Source organism: Lissotriton vulgaris, chromosome 2_1 (genome assembly GCF_964263255.1).
Source record: "Lissotriton vulgaris chromosome 2_1, aLisVul1.2, whole genome shotgun sequence".
Lineage (NCBI taxonomy): Eukaryota > Metazoa > Chordata > Amphibia > Caudata > Salamandridae > Lissotriton > Lissotriton vulgaris.
The window spans coordinates 1924628050-1924647885 of NC_141687.1; the positions used below are offsets into that span (position 1 = coordinate 1924628050).

Genomic DNA, 19836 nt, shown 5'->3' on the forward strand with positions numbered 1-19836 from the left:
GCCACTTGCAATTTAATGGGTTCCTCCTACAATGGGGCATCTGGGCGGCATGAGGATCTGAAACAATACGTGGAGATTCCGGGTTCCCCCATGTGCACCTCTTCCAGGGTGCAATTGTGAATGGAGCTACTGGTTGATCCACTAGAGCTGGGCCGCTAGGTAATAAGCCTCAATGTCGGGTGCAACTTAGCCTTCACTACTCTATGCATACCTGCACCCCAGGTAAGTTCAATCAGCAACAAGTCCATCTCTTTGCACACTCTGCAGGGAATAGAAATTGGTAGTGTGAAAAAAAAATAGTCTTTCCGGGACAGTTTGAGCGTTACTTCTTCCTTCTTAGATGCAACTCTAAAGTAAAGTAACTACATAAAGGAATTATTCTGAGCTCAGGATGTTGGAAAATTGATTAGTTGGCCTGTTCAATTCCCTCCCAAGTTCCTGATGGAAAAAGAGACTGCCTCAAAGATCTGTTTGATAATTTGTGTTTGGGGCATTTGGTGAGCCTGCCTTCTCTTGTGCTTCCTCCCTTGTATACAAATTCCACATTTAGACAAGCAAACACTTAGTTTGAACATGAACTGTTAAACAACTGCATGCAATGTTTCTGTGATGCCTGTTCACTTTACAACATATTCAGGGGGCAATCTGCCTTTTTATGGAGTATTCCTATGGTTCAGCCCAGAAAGAGTAGCTCAGCGATGTACTACACTAGCTAGAGAAACCCATCAATGAAGGCCATTGCTCAGCTCTACTCCCATGTACTCAATGGAGAGTACCCCAACACACATTAAGACATGCATTGTCAAAACCAATAGGTCTGGCATTGTTGGGCTGCCTTTTGGCAATTCTTGTTTTGTTTTGTCAGTTTTCCAAAACTTTACTATTTGGCAATCTACCGGGTCCTCATCAACTCTAGAAAAAACAAAGAAAGAAACCAAACTGGCTAAAAGCGAAAACTTTGTTTTGGTCTCTGGAAAGTACACATTACCATAGTACTCCGTGGCACTGAAGGGAACTACTTTGTGTGTGGATTTGCACCTTCTGAAAGGAAACATGATGTAACTCACAATCAATGATAAAAGTAAAGAAGGCTATAAAGAAGGAAAGAAAGTTTTAAAAAAAGAAGGCGAGGAAGAAAGAAGGAAAATAGGCAAAAAGAAATAAGGTACAAATGGAGGAAAGAAGGAACAAAAAAAAGGAATGAAGGCAAAAAATAAAAAGTAGCAGCGAATGCACAAAAAGAAAGAAATAAGGAAAGAAAACACACAAAAAGACGAAAAAAGGGAGAAAAGAAGAAATGAATGAAAGAAAGAAGGAAATAAGGCACAAAAGAAACAAAGAAGGAAAGATAAAAGAAAAGAAAGCCAGAAAGAAGGAAGTAAAGAAGGCAAGAAAGAAAGAAGGAAACAAGGAAAGATAAACAAAAGATGCAAAGAAAAAGGAATGAAGGCAAAAAGAAAGATTTAAATGAAGGAAAGAAAAAGGAAAAGAAGGCAAAAAGGAAACAAGAAATAAGAAAAAAAAGAAAGAAAAGAGGTAAGAATAAGGTAAGAAAGAAAAAAGGAAAGAATGAAAAAGGAAAAAGGGAAAGAAGGCAAAAAGAAAGAAAGAAGAGAAAAAAGGGCAAAAGAATAAAGGCAGAAAAAGAAAGATGGAAAGAAGAAGGAAAGCAGGCAAAACAGAAAGACGGAGGAAAGAAAAGGGGTTCGTAGTATAATATATTGGATACTAAAACCCTAATTACAACCAACTCATGTTTAAATAAAAATGTCTTAAGCGCACTGCAAATTAAACACAGTACGGTTTGATTTTCTTCCTGTGAACAATTTGTGAAACTAAGTCCAGGAACACAATATTGTAGGCTGTTAAATAGCAGCAGTCTGGTAAAGAAAGGACATTACGAAAGGAATTTACAAATGCACTGACAGGAGAGACAAACTGATAAATCTGAAATGTGCCCTTTGCTCACTTCAAAGGTGTCCTGCTGTCACATCAGGCATTACCAAAGAAATGATAAAGTAAAAACAAAAAACTGATCCTGAGGGAACTACTTTATGTGCGAACGTCCACCTTAATAAAGAGCAAAATGCAGGGGCTGAATTAGGCTGACGGTGCCCCATGCTGTATGCTGCAGTGGGCGGAAGCAAAATGTGAATGACAACTGCTAAATGAATGAAGAGGAGTAGCTGAAATCTTCATTAAGTAAGTATATTGTACATATTATTTTAGTAAAATCAAAAGGTCTTGGCTAATGCCTGTCCTCAATAGGGCCTTTATTAATTCATACATTCTAATGGAAAGTGCACTGGTATCTACAGACATATATTGCTTGTATATTTTACTGTCTCCTTTGTATTTTGCAAGCTGCCAAACACAATTATTTTGTTTCAGAGCCTAATTAGTCATGATGATGCTGAATAATCTGTTTTTCATTGTCATTTACAATATTGTAGAAAGAACACAATGAGTAGAAGTAATGTGTAACATCCTTCTTATTTCAGGGCTTTCAGATTGGCACAAGGGAACTAGAAGAAATGGGTTTGAAATTTTGCCAGGCACTTCTGGTGCTACATAAGTCAGTGAACTTCAACCCAAAATTGGCTGCACAGGTAGATGCCCTTTTGCATCTGAATGATGAAACATCAGCCCTGCAGTCAACCAGGTAAGTTCAATGTAATGCTTACTCAATCCTTGGCCAATTGCAAATTTTTACTTTTATTTCAAAATTTCCTTTTGCCTCAGAGTATGTTTATTTATATAAGCTTGTTCTCATTGGTTGTTCAGAATGCCTTCTTTCCAGACCTGCGCATTGAAATGTTGGTAGTAGCTGCCAGTGACAAACCGCCCAGCAATTTGGAGTAAATATGTTTGGTGCCCTTATTTTATTGTCTGTCTTTGCCACTTTTCATATCATTGACCACACTCGAGTACCACCTACTTCTCCTCCTATAGTCTGAATTCAGAATTCTTGGCCTTAGTTTAAACTGGAGTCTGAAGTTTATGGTATTGCACACAATAACTTTCATTATTGCCTCCTTACTAATCTGAAATAGGACTCTTCTATCATGGAGTTCTTCTTGAATTAAGTGGGTCACAACTCCTGTTTTAACACTGGCTGCCTTCATTGGCAAAATTGATAGCTATTCTGCTTTCTCCTTTAAGGTGTCACTACAGCAGCATTGTATACAATATAAGTAGCTTGTGAGCTACAGCTACCTATAAGTAGCTCTCCTGTGTACGTGGGTGTGTACAGCTCAGCCTACTGAATTGGAAGCATTTTGTATGGTTGAATTAATATATGCTTACCAAAATTGAAAATTGCGCATTCGGGACACAAATATGTGACAAATGTGTCATTGTGGAGACTTAATACTAGTATTATTAACTAAGGCTATTATAAGTTACCCATGTAGAGACATTTCACATTGACAACACATTTTTTTACATTAATGCTGGCATGCTGGCAACAGCACCCGTTGCAGTGAGGTGATCAATACTGGCAATCATATAAATAATGTCCACTTATCTAGTCTTGTCTGATGTGGTCAATATTACAAAATAGTACTAGCTCGGGACACTTTCCATTTAACATAAACAGCTCTTATTACTGAAAAGATTGGAGACCCCTACTTTACCATATTCTTAGGATGGAATCTGGGTTTGCCCATTTTTCATGATTCATTAGCTTTCTTGTCTCTAGCAGTCTTTCTTCTCAATAGCTGCTCCCCGCTTCTCATTGGATATAATGCCTCCCTATTCTTTTCTTTGTCCTAACCCTCCCCTATTTCTGGTTTACTATGGTTTTTCAATGGAGGAGTACTACACTCCCGCTGCTGATGCCAGGAAATTCTTTTTCCTTAATAGCATGTGTGTGGCATTTTACTTTTTGTGTTTGTTGGAGGAACATGCCCTTTCTCTTTTCTCTGCCCCCTTCACTATCACTGTGGCTTACTATCAGCCCCCACACTCTCTCTCACAGGTCACTCCGCTGCTCCTTGATCCTTTTTCCTCCCACCCCTTGCTGTTATTGTGGACTCCCCATCACTCCACTCCTCTGCTTTTCTCCTGTTTGGAACCTGAATACAACAAACATGGCCGTCGGCCACTGCTCCTCAATGCTGTTCCCCTAGACATGCCTCTTCTGCTATTGGCTTTGTTATTGATTGTAAAACGGTGACCTCTTTTCCCCAAATCACGTGTCTGCTGTAAAATGCATGTAGAAGGATTGATGTTGCACAACAAAGAAGAGAAGAACATTAGTGCCCTGATTGTTCATTTGTCGGTGCAGACCTGTTCGCTTACTGTTAGTCGAAAATCATGTTATACATGTGCGATAGGTTGTCCATCTTTACAACTACAAGGTAATGCGGATGTTGTGACTAAGCAGATAAACATATAAGGGCCTGGCTGACTATATTAGTTGGTCCAGCCTTTGAAACTACCACAATGACTTACAAATGTAATTCAGTTATAGATGAAGCCTGATGATGGACAAGGGTCATTTAAATGTACATATTGGATTCTAGGTCAACAAAAGATGGGCATGCAAATTGCAGTCTCTAGCGACCTTTGAACTATATGTCATGTACTTTGCACCAATATTTCCAGATTACATCGATTTAGGCGATTATGCACCAATAGTTTTGGTTTGTGGTGTTGGCACTTACACCAGCAGCAGTGCTCAACAGCATGTACACGGTCTTATAAGCGCAAAAGTAATGTACACTGTAGTAGTAGTAGTAGTAGTAGTAAAATCAAAGTTTATTTAGACAATAGTCTATAAACCATACACAAGACCATGGATCCACTTAGCAATAGACATTTTACATCATAGTTCATTTTAACACTGAGTAATGTACACTGACCGACCGGCCAGTTTTTTCATGCGTCAATCAGTCAAAAGTGCTACAGGGTTTCACTGGCACGAGTGTAATCAAAGTTGACCTACCTTAGTGTATTCTAGACAATCTGGCAGTATTTCCTCACCATGTCTATAAACGACCTGGTTTGCGGTGGCTGCTATTCCTGGAGTTGCTTCTTTCACGAGTCCAAAGATTGTTACTATTTTTTCGATTTTAGGTAAAGCTTTCATAATTTGATGAGTAAGATTTGAGAAATGCATGTCACTTTAGTGTAGAACCACGAGGGTCTTATTTTTCCTTTTTTAAAGGCATGTTCTTGTTTTATTTTGTCACCCTTCTTATCCATTCATACGTTTCCTATTCCCACTTATCTACCTTCTGGTAACTTGGAGTACTTAAGATTTTTATTATAGCTAAAATACCTATGAGATTTGCTAAGGAGTGAACTCGTATTATTTCGTATGTTGTACGTCACTATATGCCTGTATGCATTACTCAAAAAACATAGGTCTTTCTCCGGAAGTATGTATATTTGTAATAAAAATATAGGACCTCTACAGAAATCTACTTGCTTAGCAAAAGACTGAACTTCATCTTGATGTTGTCATATCTATAAATAGCTCGGAGCTTTGTAAATGACCAGCTGTCCTGTGGGGTTTTTGAGAATCATAAGATATTTGGGATGTTTGATGGTCAACAGTGTTGATCTGCATAAAATATATTTAACAGATACACTATGAAAATTCCTAACATGATGGATGGAAGAATAGGTGCATGACCATGAATATGTCACGGAATGTTGTGCACCTTAAAAAAAGATGTAATAATATAACACTTTGGCTTGGCACATCCTTAATAAGGCAAAGCGAAGGTTGACACGATCCAAAAAATCATTCATCATGTGTGTTACAAGTGTCACTCTTTTTTCCAAGTTTCCTTGTGGATAATTTTGATGAGTCAACATCACTTTCCCACCTTGCATATATCATAAGGTGTTCTGTGAACATATAAAAGAAGCTTGAATCCTTTGACCCGCATCTCTGATGTTCCTTCATATTGGTAAGTGCTCTTAGGTTTTCCTCACTAGGAAACTAATTTCGATTATGCAGTAGATCCATTGTAATTGGATTATGTCTAGACATAAAAAGTAATATAGTTAGCTACCAATTCAGCCCCATTCTGCTTTGTTTGATGAACCATGGAAAGACTATTAGCTGAATATTTACATACTTATACAAACTTTCCAATGTCCACATAGCCTTACAAAAGGAACAGAGGACCTCTACCTGCACAGAACATATGTTTTCATCTTTGCAATGTTCAAAAGTATGTCGTTCAATGAAAAGCAGACCCGCAGCAATGCTTAAAAGCTTTGGTGGAAGGGATTGTATATTATCAGGCAAACGTTTCGTCCTCAAAACAAGAGCACACATTCCAAAGCAAGTGGCAGCATTTAATTATGAAAAATACTGGATATTTATTTATATCCCCATCTGATGTTGAATTATGGTATGTCTTTATAATGCTCCACGATACCTGCAAACGGAATGCATATCTTTATTTCAATCAAAAGTCAGAAGGTTTATTTTCTTTATTTGATAAACCATTACTGTTTGCACTAATTCAGTAAGACTGTGCATTTGAGCAACATAAGCATCAAAACTATGGGGACTGAGCATTCTCATACCATCAGAATATTTTGGCCTCTTTGCTGGTTAGCTCACAATGTAGCATTTTGACCCATAAGCCTTACAGGGTACCCAATGGAACATGACAACCCTAACTCCCACATGGAAATCTTGGAACCAGATCTACACTTTCATTGTTAGTTCAGGCATGTCCAACGAGAGACACAAGAAATAAACAAATTGGCATTTCAAACATTTATTGAAGCAATTGGATTCTTGTGTAAAATATGTGCGCTGCAAATATTACTAGAAGAAAACAGGGCACTGTAACCAGCAATGCAAGAATGGTGAAGAAGATAAAGATTTCAACTATTATAATTGTTTCATTGATTATATGAATACATACAATTGTACTCCTACCTAGCACTGCCTAGTCTAGAGAGCATAGTGTGCATGTGATTCTGCCAGACGCCTTAGAGTGGTCTAACTGCTCATCTACATGTGTGCGTGTATTATTGGGTAGCCTGTCTTGGTGTATAGCAGGCCACTGCACCTCTCAGGATAGTTATGGGATTCAGATGGCCTAGAATTCAGGCATGGAGTATTTGCGACAATATATTGGAATGTTCCTTTGCAAAACACAGGGTTAGTGAAGGTTATATATTAAAACTGGGCCCATTCGTTCTGTTCTTGAGCTCTGGTCCTGCTGCCTTTGCTGATTTTACCCACCTAGAGTTGTCCCCGAACAGACAACAAACAAGGCATCTTCTGCAGTGTACCCAGCTCTTTGGCAGAATGTTCTAAGGTATGATAATGTGCATATGAAGAAATGTATTAGTAAGCAAAGCTGAATACACCATTTCATATGGGCGTGCAAGCAAATGTGTGCTAAAGGTCTCTATTTAGCAAAAAAAAAAAATAAACATGAACATTTTCAATGGAAGTGTTTGTGCACAGGGCCTATAAACGTCACATCACCGGATCCACATTCTTCTAATGTGGATCCATATTGCCCACCCAGGGGACAGTTTTCGAAGAAGTTTTATCCAAATCCCATCTTTCCCTCCAAACAGCTGGAAAACACTCATTCTCAAGTCTGCATCATAGATAGTGTAGCAGCTGTCGTACAGAGAGTAAGCAACCTCGTGAAAAGCTCACAAGTTAAGGGGGAGCCCACTTCAGCTCTCGTTATGCTTCTTTTTACGATTTCAGAAGAGATTTAAGGCTTTGATCTTAACATTTTGTTTACTTTATTGCATTAAACTATTACTATCTATCCGTGCTGTTCAGTACCAAGGCCAAAAGCAGACTGAGCACTGCAAAGGGGCTTCGGAGGCCCTCCTCCCAAAACTTATTCAGAACAATTGGTGATACAGTGCGTTTTACCACATATCTTTCTTTGTTCAAAACTGTCCAATCATTCAATGAGTCAATTATTGAATAGTTGGATTTAAAGCAGTGGGTGGATAGATTAATTCAATAATGGATGACAATGAATAAAGACTTTCACCCAGCAAATGGTCTCTCTTTCGTTTGTTTTTTAACCATGGAAAACCATTTATTACAATATAAATAGTAGAATTATTTTTTTTATTTATCTTTGGAATATTTCTTTAGTGTACTTTTTTCTTTTTAAAAAACAAAAACGATTTTTTATTAAGCTTTTAACCCCCCTTTTTTAACACAATACCAACGACAAGTAAAAGATATACAATAAATAGGACTAAGTTAATCAATTGGGTATGGATCCAAATTTGTCGTTAGACCAAATTAATCAGATATAAAAATCGGTAATGCCAAGAAGCTTACTTTGTTTTACAGTACATATTTTCAAACTCATAAACTGACCAGTCAGTGTAAAACCATTAACTGCTATTTACTTTAATTCAGACCACAGTTGGCTTAACTATAGGACAGTATCCAGTCCGAGAGTGGTCCCCAAATTTTCCTTTCTTTTTGTTTAGCTTACTTTCCCTTGTGCTGATAGAGAGCAATTTCGAGATTGAATATCTGTAGCAAATGCATCTTCCATTGCTGGAATGATGGAGGCAGGGGAGCCAACCATGCTGACTCTATACAAAGCCTACAGACAGATAAAAATAAGATGGGCCCCATTTCCCGATATCAACTCCTCTACCCCCAACAGCATCATCTGTGAAGTCAAAATGATATTCGAATTAAGGATCTCCCCTAAAAATAGTGCAACATATAATCTAAGAGAATTAAGGCACGGACAGGAACAAAACATATGAACTAAATCCGTTCCTAGTTCCTCTCACCAAGGACAATGTATCCCAGCAACCCCACCCATCTAGATATTTTAGAAGAGAAAACTATGAACTAAACATTGTTCTATAATGCTGGGTTTGCAGACTAGATGAACCTAATACTGTACATCCTCATTCCAGAGATTCCAAGAAGCTAGAGTTGTCCATATCTAGCCTCTCCTGCCACTTGATATTATGTTTATCAAGGTCAACTATGATCCCCTCTGCTAGAAACTCATTGCTAGAAATGGGGGTCTCTGATGGCAGAGGTTGGTACCTTTGTCCAAATAGGGTCACTTGCTTGTATTCAGGGTAAGGGGGATACACGCCTAAAATAACACCTGTTCACCCCCTTGGTAGCTTGGCATGAGCAGACATGCTTATCTCAGAGGCAGCGTGTAAAGCATTTGTCAACACATACAGTAACACAGTGAAAACACTACAAATAAACACCACACCAGTTAAGAAAAATAAGTAATCTTTATCTAAACCAAAACAAAACCAAACAACAAAAATCCACAGTACAGGTTTCAAGATATCCTCAAAAATAGGTTATTCACAAAAATAAAGCTTGTAACAAAAAATAACTTCACTTGGAGTTATAACGACGTTGTGACCGGTGGAAATCACAAAGTATAGTGCTGACCATGAGATGTCGGGCCCGGAATCAAGCAGACCCACACAGAACAGTACCTTGGAATTAATAAAAACAAATACAGGTCGGGGAGGTGCGGATTTGTAGGTGCTGCACGCGTCGGTTCCCTACGACCCCAAGGAGGTACAGCCTTTGCTCCTTTCTGCAGCACAGGAGAGGCGAGACGACGGTTCCTTGCAGCGTCTAGGAGGTGACATCACGATGGCACTGAAACCACTGTTCATTACAATAGCGCAATGCCAATGGAGTCGGAGATCACCCACATAGAGGATGGACTCTGCGATGATGAAGTCGGCTTCGGAGTTGATGCGGCACAGCAGCATGCGTCAGCCCTATGTCAGAAGTCGGAGCAGAGCTCACAGCTTTGATGCTGGTGGTGACATCGCTGCCAGCGTCAGTGTTGCAATGTCCTTCTGTAGCAGCTGAAACAGCAGTTATGGATGCAGAGAGACAGAAGGGGTGAAGTCTTTGTGTTCCTGAGACTTCAGAACAGGATGCAAGCTCAGTGTAAAGCCATTGGGAAGATCTTTTCTTCAAGCAGGTGACAAGGCAAAAAGCAAAGTCCTTTTTCCCCATTCCTTGGCAGCAAGTGGCCACTGCAGGCCAACCCCAGTCAGCAAACAGCACAGGGGCAGTATTCCTCCTAAGCTTCTCTGGCTCTTCTCCTTGGCACAGGTTTCCTCTTGATTTCCCAGTAGTGATCTCAAAGTCTGGGCCCCTCTTTTTATCCACAAAAATCCTTTGTTCTCTGAAGGCAGGGAGTGTCTGTAACCAGCCAAAACCAATTCTGTTCTCACTGGTGCAGCTTCCTGCAGGAGGTGGAAACAGCATTTTTGGTGGAAGACCAGACCCATTCAGGTGAAATGGAAAACTCCTCCCTCTACTCTAAATGGAGCCCAGACTTATTCAGCCCAGCCCTCACTCATTAGACTTCTGGAGCAACGGCCATCCCCTGTCATCCAAAAGCCAGACATGCAATACACAAACCTAGCAGAGGCACACTAGATGATTAGGCAAGAAAATATCCACTTTCTAAAAGTGGTATTTTCAAACACAGAATGTAAACATCACACTCACGAAAAGATGCACTTTAACACTATGAGTTCAGGCATAATAAAATGTTCTTTTCTATCTTGTTCCCAGGGTCAGTTATGTTTCTAAGAGCTTATAAACAAACTACCCATTCTGTCCTATGGGAACAGATAGCCCTGTAATAGTGAAAAACGAAATTGGCAGTATTTCATAATCAGGACATGCCACACACATCAGGGCATGTCCTGCCTTTCATATATAATGCACCCTGCCCACAGGGGTACCTTAGGGGTGACTAACATGCAGGAAAGGGAAGGTTTGGAACTGGAAAGTGTGTGCACTTGCCAAGTCGACATGGCAGTCCCGAGCTGCACACAGGCTCTGCAATGGCAGGGCTGAGCCACATTTTACAAGCTACTTCTGTAGGTAGCACAATCAGTGCTTCTAGCCCACCAGCAGCATTTGATTTACGGACCCTGGGCACAGATGGTGCACTGTACTAGGGTCTGACAAGTAAATCAAATAACCAATCATGTTATGTTATGTTATATTATGTAAAACAATTTTGTAAAGTACCCGTACATTGGATTGGTTTCATGGCGCTACTCTAAGAGGTACCAGAGCCCTAGGGACTTACTCATAAGCTTTTCTAAACAGACATGTCTTAGAATCAATAATCCATAACAACAATTTACAAAGGGAGCACTTGGGCACTGAACAGCAGTGGAAAAGTACCCAAAGCACCTCGACCAGCAAAAACACAGGAGGCAACAGCAAAAAAATGGAAGGGAGACCCACGCCAATTGTGCCAAGTCTAACAAGTGTCCCCTCCAGGTGAAATGTGGGGAGAACTACCCATCCTCTTAGGAGTTCTCTTTACTAAGGCAGAAAAATATGGACAGACCATCAGCAGTGGCGCGTTCTGTGCCAGAGTGGTGTTCCACAATAAATTCCACCCCCTATAGGGAAATGGACCACCACAACAGCTTCGGATTCTCACCCCTCATCTGCATCAACCATCCAAGAGACCTGTGGTCTGTCTGAACCCAGAAGTGAGTCCCAAACTAATATGGTCTCAACTTCTTCAGTGCCCAGACCACAGCTAATGCCCCATGCTCAATCGCACTCCACCTCTGTTCCCGTGGAAGTAACCTCCTACTAAAGAAGGCTACAAGTTGATCTAGGCCCTCTTCATTCAGCTGTGAGAACACAGACCCCACACCATGCTCTGGAGCATCTGTCTGCACAATGAATTCCCTTGAGAAGATTGGCGCCTGAAGCACAGGTGCCGTGCACATGGCAGAGTTCAGGGCATCAAAAGCTTTCGAGCAGACATCAGTCCAGTTCACTTTCTTGGGCTTCTTCCTGGAAGTCAGCTCTGTTAAGGGGGAAACAATGGAGCCATAACCCTTGAAAAATCTCCTGTAATACCCTGTGAGTCCTTAAAAGACTCTTACCTCTGTCTGGGTCTTAGGGGTTTCCCAAGCCAGAATGTTATCAATCTTGGGTTGTAGGAGAGCCACCTGGCCGCTCCCCACCTAGTGTACACCACAGAACCCTGCCTGATCTGGCACTTACTTGCCTTGATCGTGAGGTCTGCCTTCCGCAGGGCCTTCAACACTTCCCAGAGGTGGTGTAGATGTTCCTCCCCAGTGGCACTGAACACTGCGATGTCATCCAGGTGGGTGGCACTGAAATCTTCCAGTCCAGCCAACGCCTGGTTGACCAACATCCGAAAGGTGGCAGGGGCACAGTTCATTCCAAAGGGCATCACCTGGAATTGGTAGTGCCCATCTGGTGTAGAGAATACTGACCTCTCTCTGGTCCCATCAGTTAATGTGGTCTGCCAGTACCTAGGCAGCCCCCAACCAATCTTTGAGCTCATCAGCTCTGGGGATGGGGTGTGCGTCAGTCCTGGTGATTGAATTGAGCCCTCAGTAGTCCACACAGAACAAGAGTTCTGGTGTGGCAGCCTTCGGGACCAATACTACTGGGATGGCCCAAGGACTGTATGAGGGCTTAATCACCCCTAGCTCTAACATCTTGGAAACCTCCTCCTTGATGCAAGCTCTGACCCTGTCAGTCACTCTGTAAATCTTTTACTGGAGGACTGTCCTCAGTGTCCACATCATGGATGCACCACTGAGTGACACCGGTGGTCAGGTTGAACAGGTCAGAAAACTGTCCCAATAGTTGGCGACAATCACTCTGCTGCTCAGGGGTCAGGGCGGTAGAGAGGTTCTCACCGTCCACTGACCCATCTTGCTCCTTTGGAGACAGGAGGTCAGGAAGAGGCTCAGTCTCCTCATCCATCCCAGCATCTGTTTTGAGGAGCATGCCAACTTTGGACCTCTCCAAGTGGGGCTTCAGGCAGTTCACATGTAGGATTCGCAAGGGGTTCCTCGAAGACTGGAAGTGCACCAAGTAGGTGACGTTGCTCTTGTGCTCCACCACCTCAAGTGGTCTGGTCCACTTATCCTGAAGCACATAAGGCTCCGCTGGGGCCTTGACCCAAACCTTTTGTCCAGGCTGAAACTCGATCAAAGTGGCATTCTGATCATGCCAACGATTCATCTCCTGGCTAGCTTCCAAATTCGCCTGAGCGAGTTGTCTGAAGTGCTTAGTCTGGTTTCTGAAGGCCAGCATGTAGCTATGTACATCCTGGGGAGGATTACTGGGAGCTTTCTCCCTGCCTTCTTTTACCAGACTCAGAGGTCCTCGTAGAGATGAGCATGTAGCAGTTCGAAGGGACTGAACCCTAAGTACTTCTGTAAGCAAACAAAAGGCATGGTAAGGGGACGTCCCACTTGTGCCTCTTGGGTTCACTGAGACCCATAATCATGTCCTTCATGGTCCAGTTGAATCTCTCAACCAGCCCATTTCCTTGGGGGTGGTAAGGATTGGTGAACGTATAGGTTATACCGCACTCCTGCAAGAGGGACGTCATAAACTTAGATATGAAGTTGGTATTACAGTCAGACATCACCTCTCAAGGGAACCCCACACAAAAGAAAATCACCATCAGCGCATGACCCACCATGAGGAGTGTCACAGTCGTGGGATGGATGGCTTTCAGGTACCAGGTGGCATGGTCCACCAAGACCAGGATGAACATGTTGCCCTTGCCTGTCTTGAGATCCAGAGGCCCCAAAATGTTAATGCCAACTCTCTCAAAGGGGGTGCTGATCATAGGGAAAGGTTGGAGAGGAGCCTTGCACTTCCTCCCACTCTTACCACTTGCCTGGCAAGTCTGGCCACTCCTACAATGATTATCAGAACTCTTATGTATTTGGGGCCAGTAAAGGTGGGTGACAAGCCTTTCAAAGGTCTTGTCTTGCCCCACATGTCCTGCCAAAGTCAAATCATGATCCAGACCCAGTAGGAAGGCTCTGAAGCTCTAAGGTACCACCAGAACACAGGCTGACCCGGGCTCAGCAACCTTCGGCTCGCTATACAGGAGACCATTCTCCCAGTATATCCAATGTGATCCCAACTGATCACCTACTGCCTGGTTTGCAGCCTGTTGCCGCAAACAGACAAGAGAAGGACACTTCTTTTGCTCCTCGCAGAACCCTTCCCTGAAGGGGCCTCCTTCCTGCTGCAAATTGTTCAGCTCAGGCTGGGGTCCCCCAGCTCAGCCACTTGTTCCCATGTAGATTTCAGGGCATCCCCCTCAGGGTTTGCCTCTTCCTGGTCTGTGGGAACTTCGGAGGTGGGTTCCCCGCACTGCAGCCTCTTCTCTTTCCAGCAGGCACCTGGGCCACTCTTTCAGGTTCCAGGTCCTCTTGAATGACCTTACTGGCTGCCATTGACTGATGCCCACTCAGGCAGACCCAACATCTCTAATGACACCTCCGCTCCACCTTCGCCCAAGGGGAGCTCTCCAAATCATTGCCTAGCAGACAGTCAACAGAATGGATGGCTTCACAGCTACTCTCAAGGTACCTGAGATCCCCTCCACTCAAAGGGAACCTGTGCCTCTTTGCAGAGGCACTCTGAGTTGTCAGCGGCAACTACAGGGTAGAATGTGTTGGCAACCACTTGCTCTTCAAACACCAGCCGACAACTGACAGCTGTCACACTGGGTCTGGTATCTCTCAGAGCCTCCACACTATGGCCATTGATGGTCACCCACTGCCTGTACTTCTTAGTGTTATCAGGCAGATGAGCCCTAGGGACCATCGCACTGTCTCCTAAAGAGACCAGGGACAGTTCAGCAGGACCCCACTCACCCTGGGCACCCAACTCCTCCCCCATGGGTGCAGTGGTCACAGTGTTGGGACACTTAGGACTTCCTTGGAAGTGACCACAGCAAACACAGGTCTTGGGACCCTTCTGCACAGGCTTACCTGGCTGGATCCATGACTTCCTTTCAGTGGGAGGCTGGAAACCCTTACTTTGGTTCCCTTGGGGATTACTTTGGGTCCCTTTTTGGAACTCCTTCTGTTTACCTGTGTCCCCCTCACTCTTCTGCTGGGGACTCTGCCCAACTATGGTGGAGTCTCTCACAAGACCCTGTGGACACTGGTACTGACCCAGCGGTCTGCCTTCACAGCATCCTTCCTGGAGTCAGTCAGCTTACTGTCAATCAGGTGCTGGTGTAGCTCTGGAAAGCAACTACTGGACAAGAGCTCCATGCAACCAAATCGTAGAACTCCTGAAAATCATTTACCTTGCTATCCTTCACCCATCCATCTAATGCCCTGCAAAAGTAGGATACATACTCCACTCAGGTGCTTGACTGCAGCTTCTTTGAATTTCTAAATTTTGGCTTATAAAGCTCTGGGGTCAACCTATACCTCGCTACTGAGGCTTCCTTCATGGGGGCATTAAACATCTGATCCTCAATGGGCAGGTCTTTCAAGGTGTCCCTTCCATCACTAGGAAAGCATCCCCGCAACCCTGCTCCCTACTCTCTCTCAGGTATTCTATGGGACTTCATTGCCACCTCGTAGGCCTTGAACCACTGAACAATGTCCTCATGCTTGCTGAAATCCTTAAAAACATCCTTGGGAATGTATACTTTCCCTTCTACAGGCACTGATGGTGTGCTGCCACCAGAGGGAGTGATTTCTATGCTCTTTGCTTTCAGCTCTAGTGCCCGTAACACTCTCTCATGCTCTAAATGCATCTTCTTTTCCTCCTGCTCTCCAAATCCAACTTCCTATTCTGTAAGTCACCGTGGCTCCCCAGCTTGAGCTTAGCAAGTTCCATCTCATGCGCTCTGCTTTTCTCCCTGTCCTCCAATTCTTCTCAAGACAGACCCCTTGAGGACACACTGCTGCCTTCCCTGGGAGGCACTCCCCCTCCAGTTAGGCCCACCAACCCATCCCGCTGCCCTTCTAAATTCTCCTCCTCCAACATAGGGTCCTTGGTCTGCCCACTGGCATTCTTTGCTTCCAACCAGGCCCTCAGTGCCTTTTGAAACTCCTTTTTCCTGATGAGGCCTCTCATGGAGATTTTACATTTTTTGCAGATGGTTTTAAGTTGTGGCACAGTGTAGGTATCAACCCTCTCCTCTTCAAATTCAATATCCACAGATGCAATGGATCCTTATTTACAGCAGTGGCAAAGTGCCCAAAGCATCTAGGCCAGCAAAAACACAGGAGGCAACAGCAAAAAAATGATAGGGAGACCTACACCAATGGTGCCAAGTCAAACAATCATACACTTGTGAGATCGTGTAGTTGGCTTCCCCTATTATTACCTCCAGCAAACGTATCCTAGAAATTTCCACCACGCCCCCAGCTTTCTCTGTAAGAAATCCCTGAGTTGTAGACATTTTAAAAAGTATCTGGTGCCTATATTAAATCTCTTCAAACAATGTAATATGGCCACCTAGGAGCAGATCTCCTATCCTTTCAAACCCCCCTATTTCCCAATTTATTAAGCACCCATCATGGATGATTTTGTGGTCTAAACTTCTGAGCTCTATTGACCCCAACCTGCCATTTCCTGCTGGCTACAGTATCCCCTTGGCCAATTAGGGCACTTTCAGGGCCATAACGATAAAAGCCCTGAGGTTGTTTATTCTGCGCATTTCCGGAGAATGATGACCGGTAAGCACGTCAGCAATAGCGCCAAGTAAGTACGCCCACTCTCTGCCGACGCCACAGCTCTTCCATGTCACAATCCCTGGAGGCAACACCACAATGCATTTGCAACCACTTGGAGCTCTCCTTATGGTGTCGCTGCAGGCTCCTCCTCATTCTGCATGCTTGCAAATGTTTATTTCAACCCTCCTGTCCGAACTGAACCAGACATGTCTCTTTGCGGAAAGAACTGGGGAGAAGTTAGCTAAACTGCCGCTCAGTCACCATCTTGCCTCTGAGGCCATTGGAGCGAATGGTCTTAAGGCACTGATCTTTTTTAATTTTTGCTTTTGCATTAAATCATCACTTCCCCAAATACTTCTATTAACAAACCTTCTGAAATATATATTGAGTGGGTGTATCTAAGCCTGCAGTGTTATGGCGCCTCAGAGAATTAAACACAACATGTTAAGCTTTGCTCTAAAATGAGAGTGAATGAGATAACCACATAATGACTACATAGCACAACATGAAACCAGGTAATATTGCATCAGTCCTAGCTTCCAATTGACCAGATTGTTTGGTCCTTGGCAATTACATTTTTCACCCTTTCACTTTATCATCACATGGGTGCACCTTGAAGTGCAGCTCTTCAGGGTTTTCAAAAGCAAAGGACTGCAATGTTGCTCTATCTAAAATAACACCCCAGTATGACTCTTGGTTCACTAATAATATGGGTGTAAGGGCAGTGGTGGATGGGGTATGGATTCTTCTAAGCTCATGGCTATAATCTGTCACTTCTAACAGTTGCCATTCAAAGCAATGGTATTGTTTATTATACTAGACTGAAATGTGTTGCAAAGATAACCTAATGAAGCAATACGCTGTTTTGAATTTTGAAAAGTCCTTATCGAATATGTATTCGAGTCTCCTAGTCAAGCTTCAGCGGACCCCCCTTCCTCCCAAAAACCTGAGGAGAATTTTGCTGGTGGTGACCCTGCAGGAGACAGGAACTCAAATACGAAAACAAATGGTTTTGAAGCACACTTTGAAACCAATGGTTTTGCATTATTGATGTTTTAAGCGCTGCTGGCAACGAAAACAGAGAAAGCCTGTCACCAGCAAAGAGAGCAGCCCTTGCCAGTAGTGAAACTGGACCTAAACTGAGAGACTATCATAAAAATGCCTGGTTCCTAGTTTCGCCTATCTGGGCCTGCTTAGAAATTTGGGTCCGGGTATTATGGACGCATTATACCCGAAGGAAGTAACAAGAAATACGCCTGACCAAGGTAGAAAGCCCATGTAAAGTTCTGGTTCTAGGTGCCAAGGATAGTTATCCCCCTGACAATGAAATTACCTCTAATAGAAAGCACTCGCCGTTTGCCTGGACCCTGTGTTCAGCATTCCATAACTCTACAATAAAGCTGGCGGTCATTAACCTACTTTTATGTGATCGCCAGGAACAAAGTAGAAAAGGCATAAAGTAACCTCGTAAGATTGGAGGTTACTTACCGTGGTTAAGGCTTACGGTGTTTCTGCTTCACGCCTGATTCTGTGATGCTTCTCTTACTGGGATGCTAAGGCACTGTATTTGCTCAGCTGGTCATCATCATATAGAGGAGAAAAGCTGTTCTTTGAAGGAGATTTCATCTTCTCTTTAGAGACTACCTGCTTGTAGTCATTGCCCCCTTTTCTGAATTTTCCTTCCAATAGAGTGCCCTTGCCCTATGTTTATTCCCCTGTGGGGGTTTCTCCTGCCTTTTGAGGGGTTAGAAAATATCTCCTTCACTTTTCAGTGTTTTTGCCCCAGTGCCTCTAAACTCGCTCACCGCTTCGGTCTGTACCCTGCTCCTATGAATTCCCTCTGATTTATTATGCACGAGTGACTTCTTGCTTTTCCCATTACCACTTGACCCACTGTCCTACTTTCCACCTGATGTTTGCACATTGGCAGATATCACGGAAAATACAACAAAGGGTAAACCGAAAACCACAATTGCATGCTTTCAGGGTGCAGGATCAACGGGAAATTCTGGGATTACAAAAGGCAGGCACACATAACCATCCTAACCCTCGACCTTGCCTTCAATGCACCAGACATGGGCATTATGGCCATGCAGTACAAAAGCTTTACGTGGGGCGATGTCAGGGGTAGGGCACTTAGAAGTTGTACCAGTTTTCAAATATCACCACTGTATCATTGACTATCTCCTTGGGCGTGACTTGGACAAACCCATGAGCTCAGCTGATTGAGCCTCAATCAGTCGTTTCTCTGCTTCCAATACGCCCAGGGCTTTAAGTGGGATGAAAAAACTGGCGGGTCTCTCAAAGGGGCATGGCCACTAATTAGGGGCGTGGCTTTTAAACACTTGCGCTAAAAATCTTTGTTTAGTATTATGTGCCCCCCAACTTGTATTTTGCTGTTTCTGTCATTGCATCCAGATATGTGATACAATAAGTAACATCATACCTACAACAAGTACGGACTATTGGCTTTGTCAATGGTTATTAGTTGCATAAGATAAGTAAGCTGCAACTATATCTTGTTACATATAATATTGAAAAAGCTTACAATTAAAGCGCTGGTGACCCTACCACAATGTTGCTGCTCTTGCGTTTCAGAAAGAGAAGGGAAATCCAGAGAGAAAATGACTCTCTCTAAAGGATTTCCCTTCCCCCACAAAGCTCACCTGGCATGATGTCATGCCGTAACTTCTCCACTAGTGAGAAGTGAGCAGTGTGGGCAGCGCACATCCATGTGCTTGTCTCAGAACGGGTCTCTATCTGGCTGTTTTGCGCCCTGGCACTTTTTTCCGGACTGCAGTGATAGTAAACTGCTGTCTCTTCAGTCTGGAAAAAAACGGACCGCCTGTGCCAGGGCTCAAAACAGAGACCGATAGAGACCCGTTTCGAGGCCTCTTTTAAAAAACTCCCGGTGCTCAGACCCCTTGAGACCCGGCCCACTTTAAGCCCTGAATACGCCTCATGGCCAAGAGTAGAATTAACTGTAATGTTTCTCTGCCATATCACTTAAAATATCAAATGGGTGCAGAGGAGTTGAATAATCTCTGACAGGTCCTGTAGTGTCATCGGATCAACATTGAGGGGGATAATGACCAAATCTCCACGCAGCGCGAGGCTGCGCTGCATTGCACGACCGGGAAGAAGCAGGAGAGTGCCATACTTTCAAAGATTTGGCTCTCTCCTCCCCTTTCCCTTGCACCGGCGCTGTATGTACCTTTCCTGTACCAAATACTATGCCTAAACATGAGGGAAATCTTTTCCCACTGTGTATGCATGCCGCACAGTGCAGCACGCATGTAAAGTCGTAAAAGGAAGGAGAAATAAAAACATTTCTCC

At 43.4% G+C, this 19836-nt stretch overlaps 1 protein-coding gene across 2 annotated transcripts in view; it reads left to right on the plus strand.

Annotated features, from left to right (window-relative positions):
- Positions 1-19836, plus strand: part of AGBL1 (AGBL carboxypeptidase 1) — a 3462078-nt gene that overhangs the window by 2646955 nt on the left and 795287 nt on the right. For both annotated transcript variants that reach the window (XM_086958112.1, XM_086958114.1), the window contains exon 22: positions 2502-2662. In XM_086958112.1, the coding sequence (XP_086814238.1) occupies positions 2502-2662 (161 nt within the window). The remainder of the gene's footprint in view (positions 1-2501; positions 2663-19836) is intronic.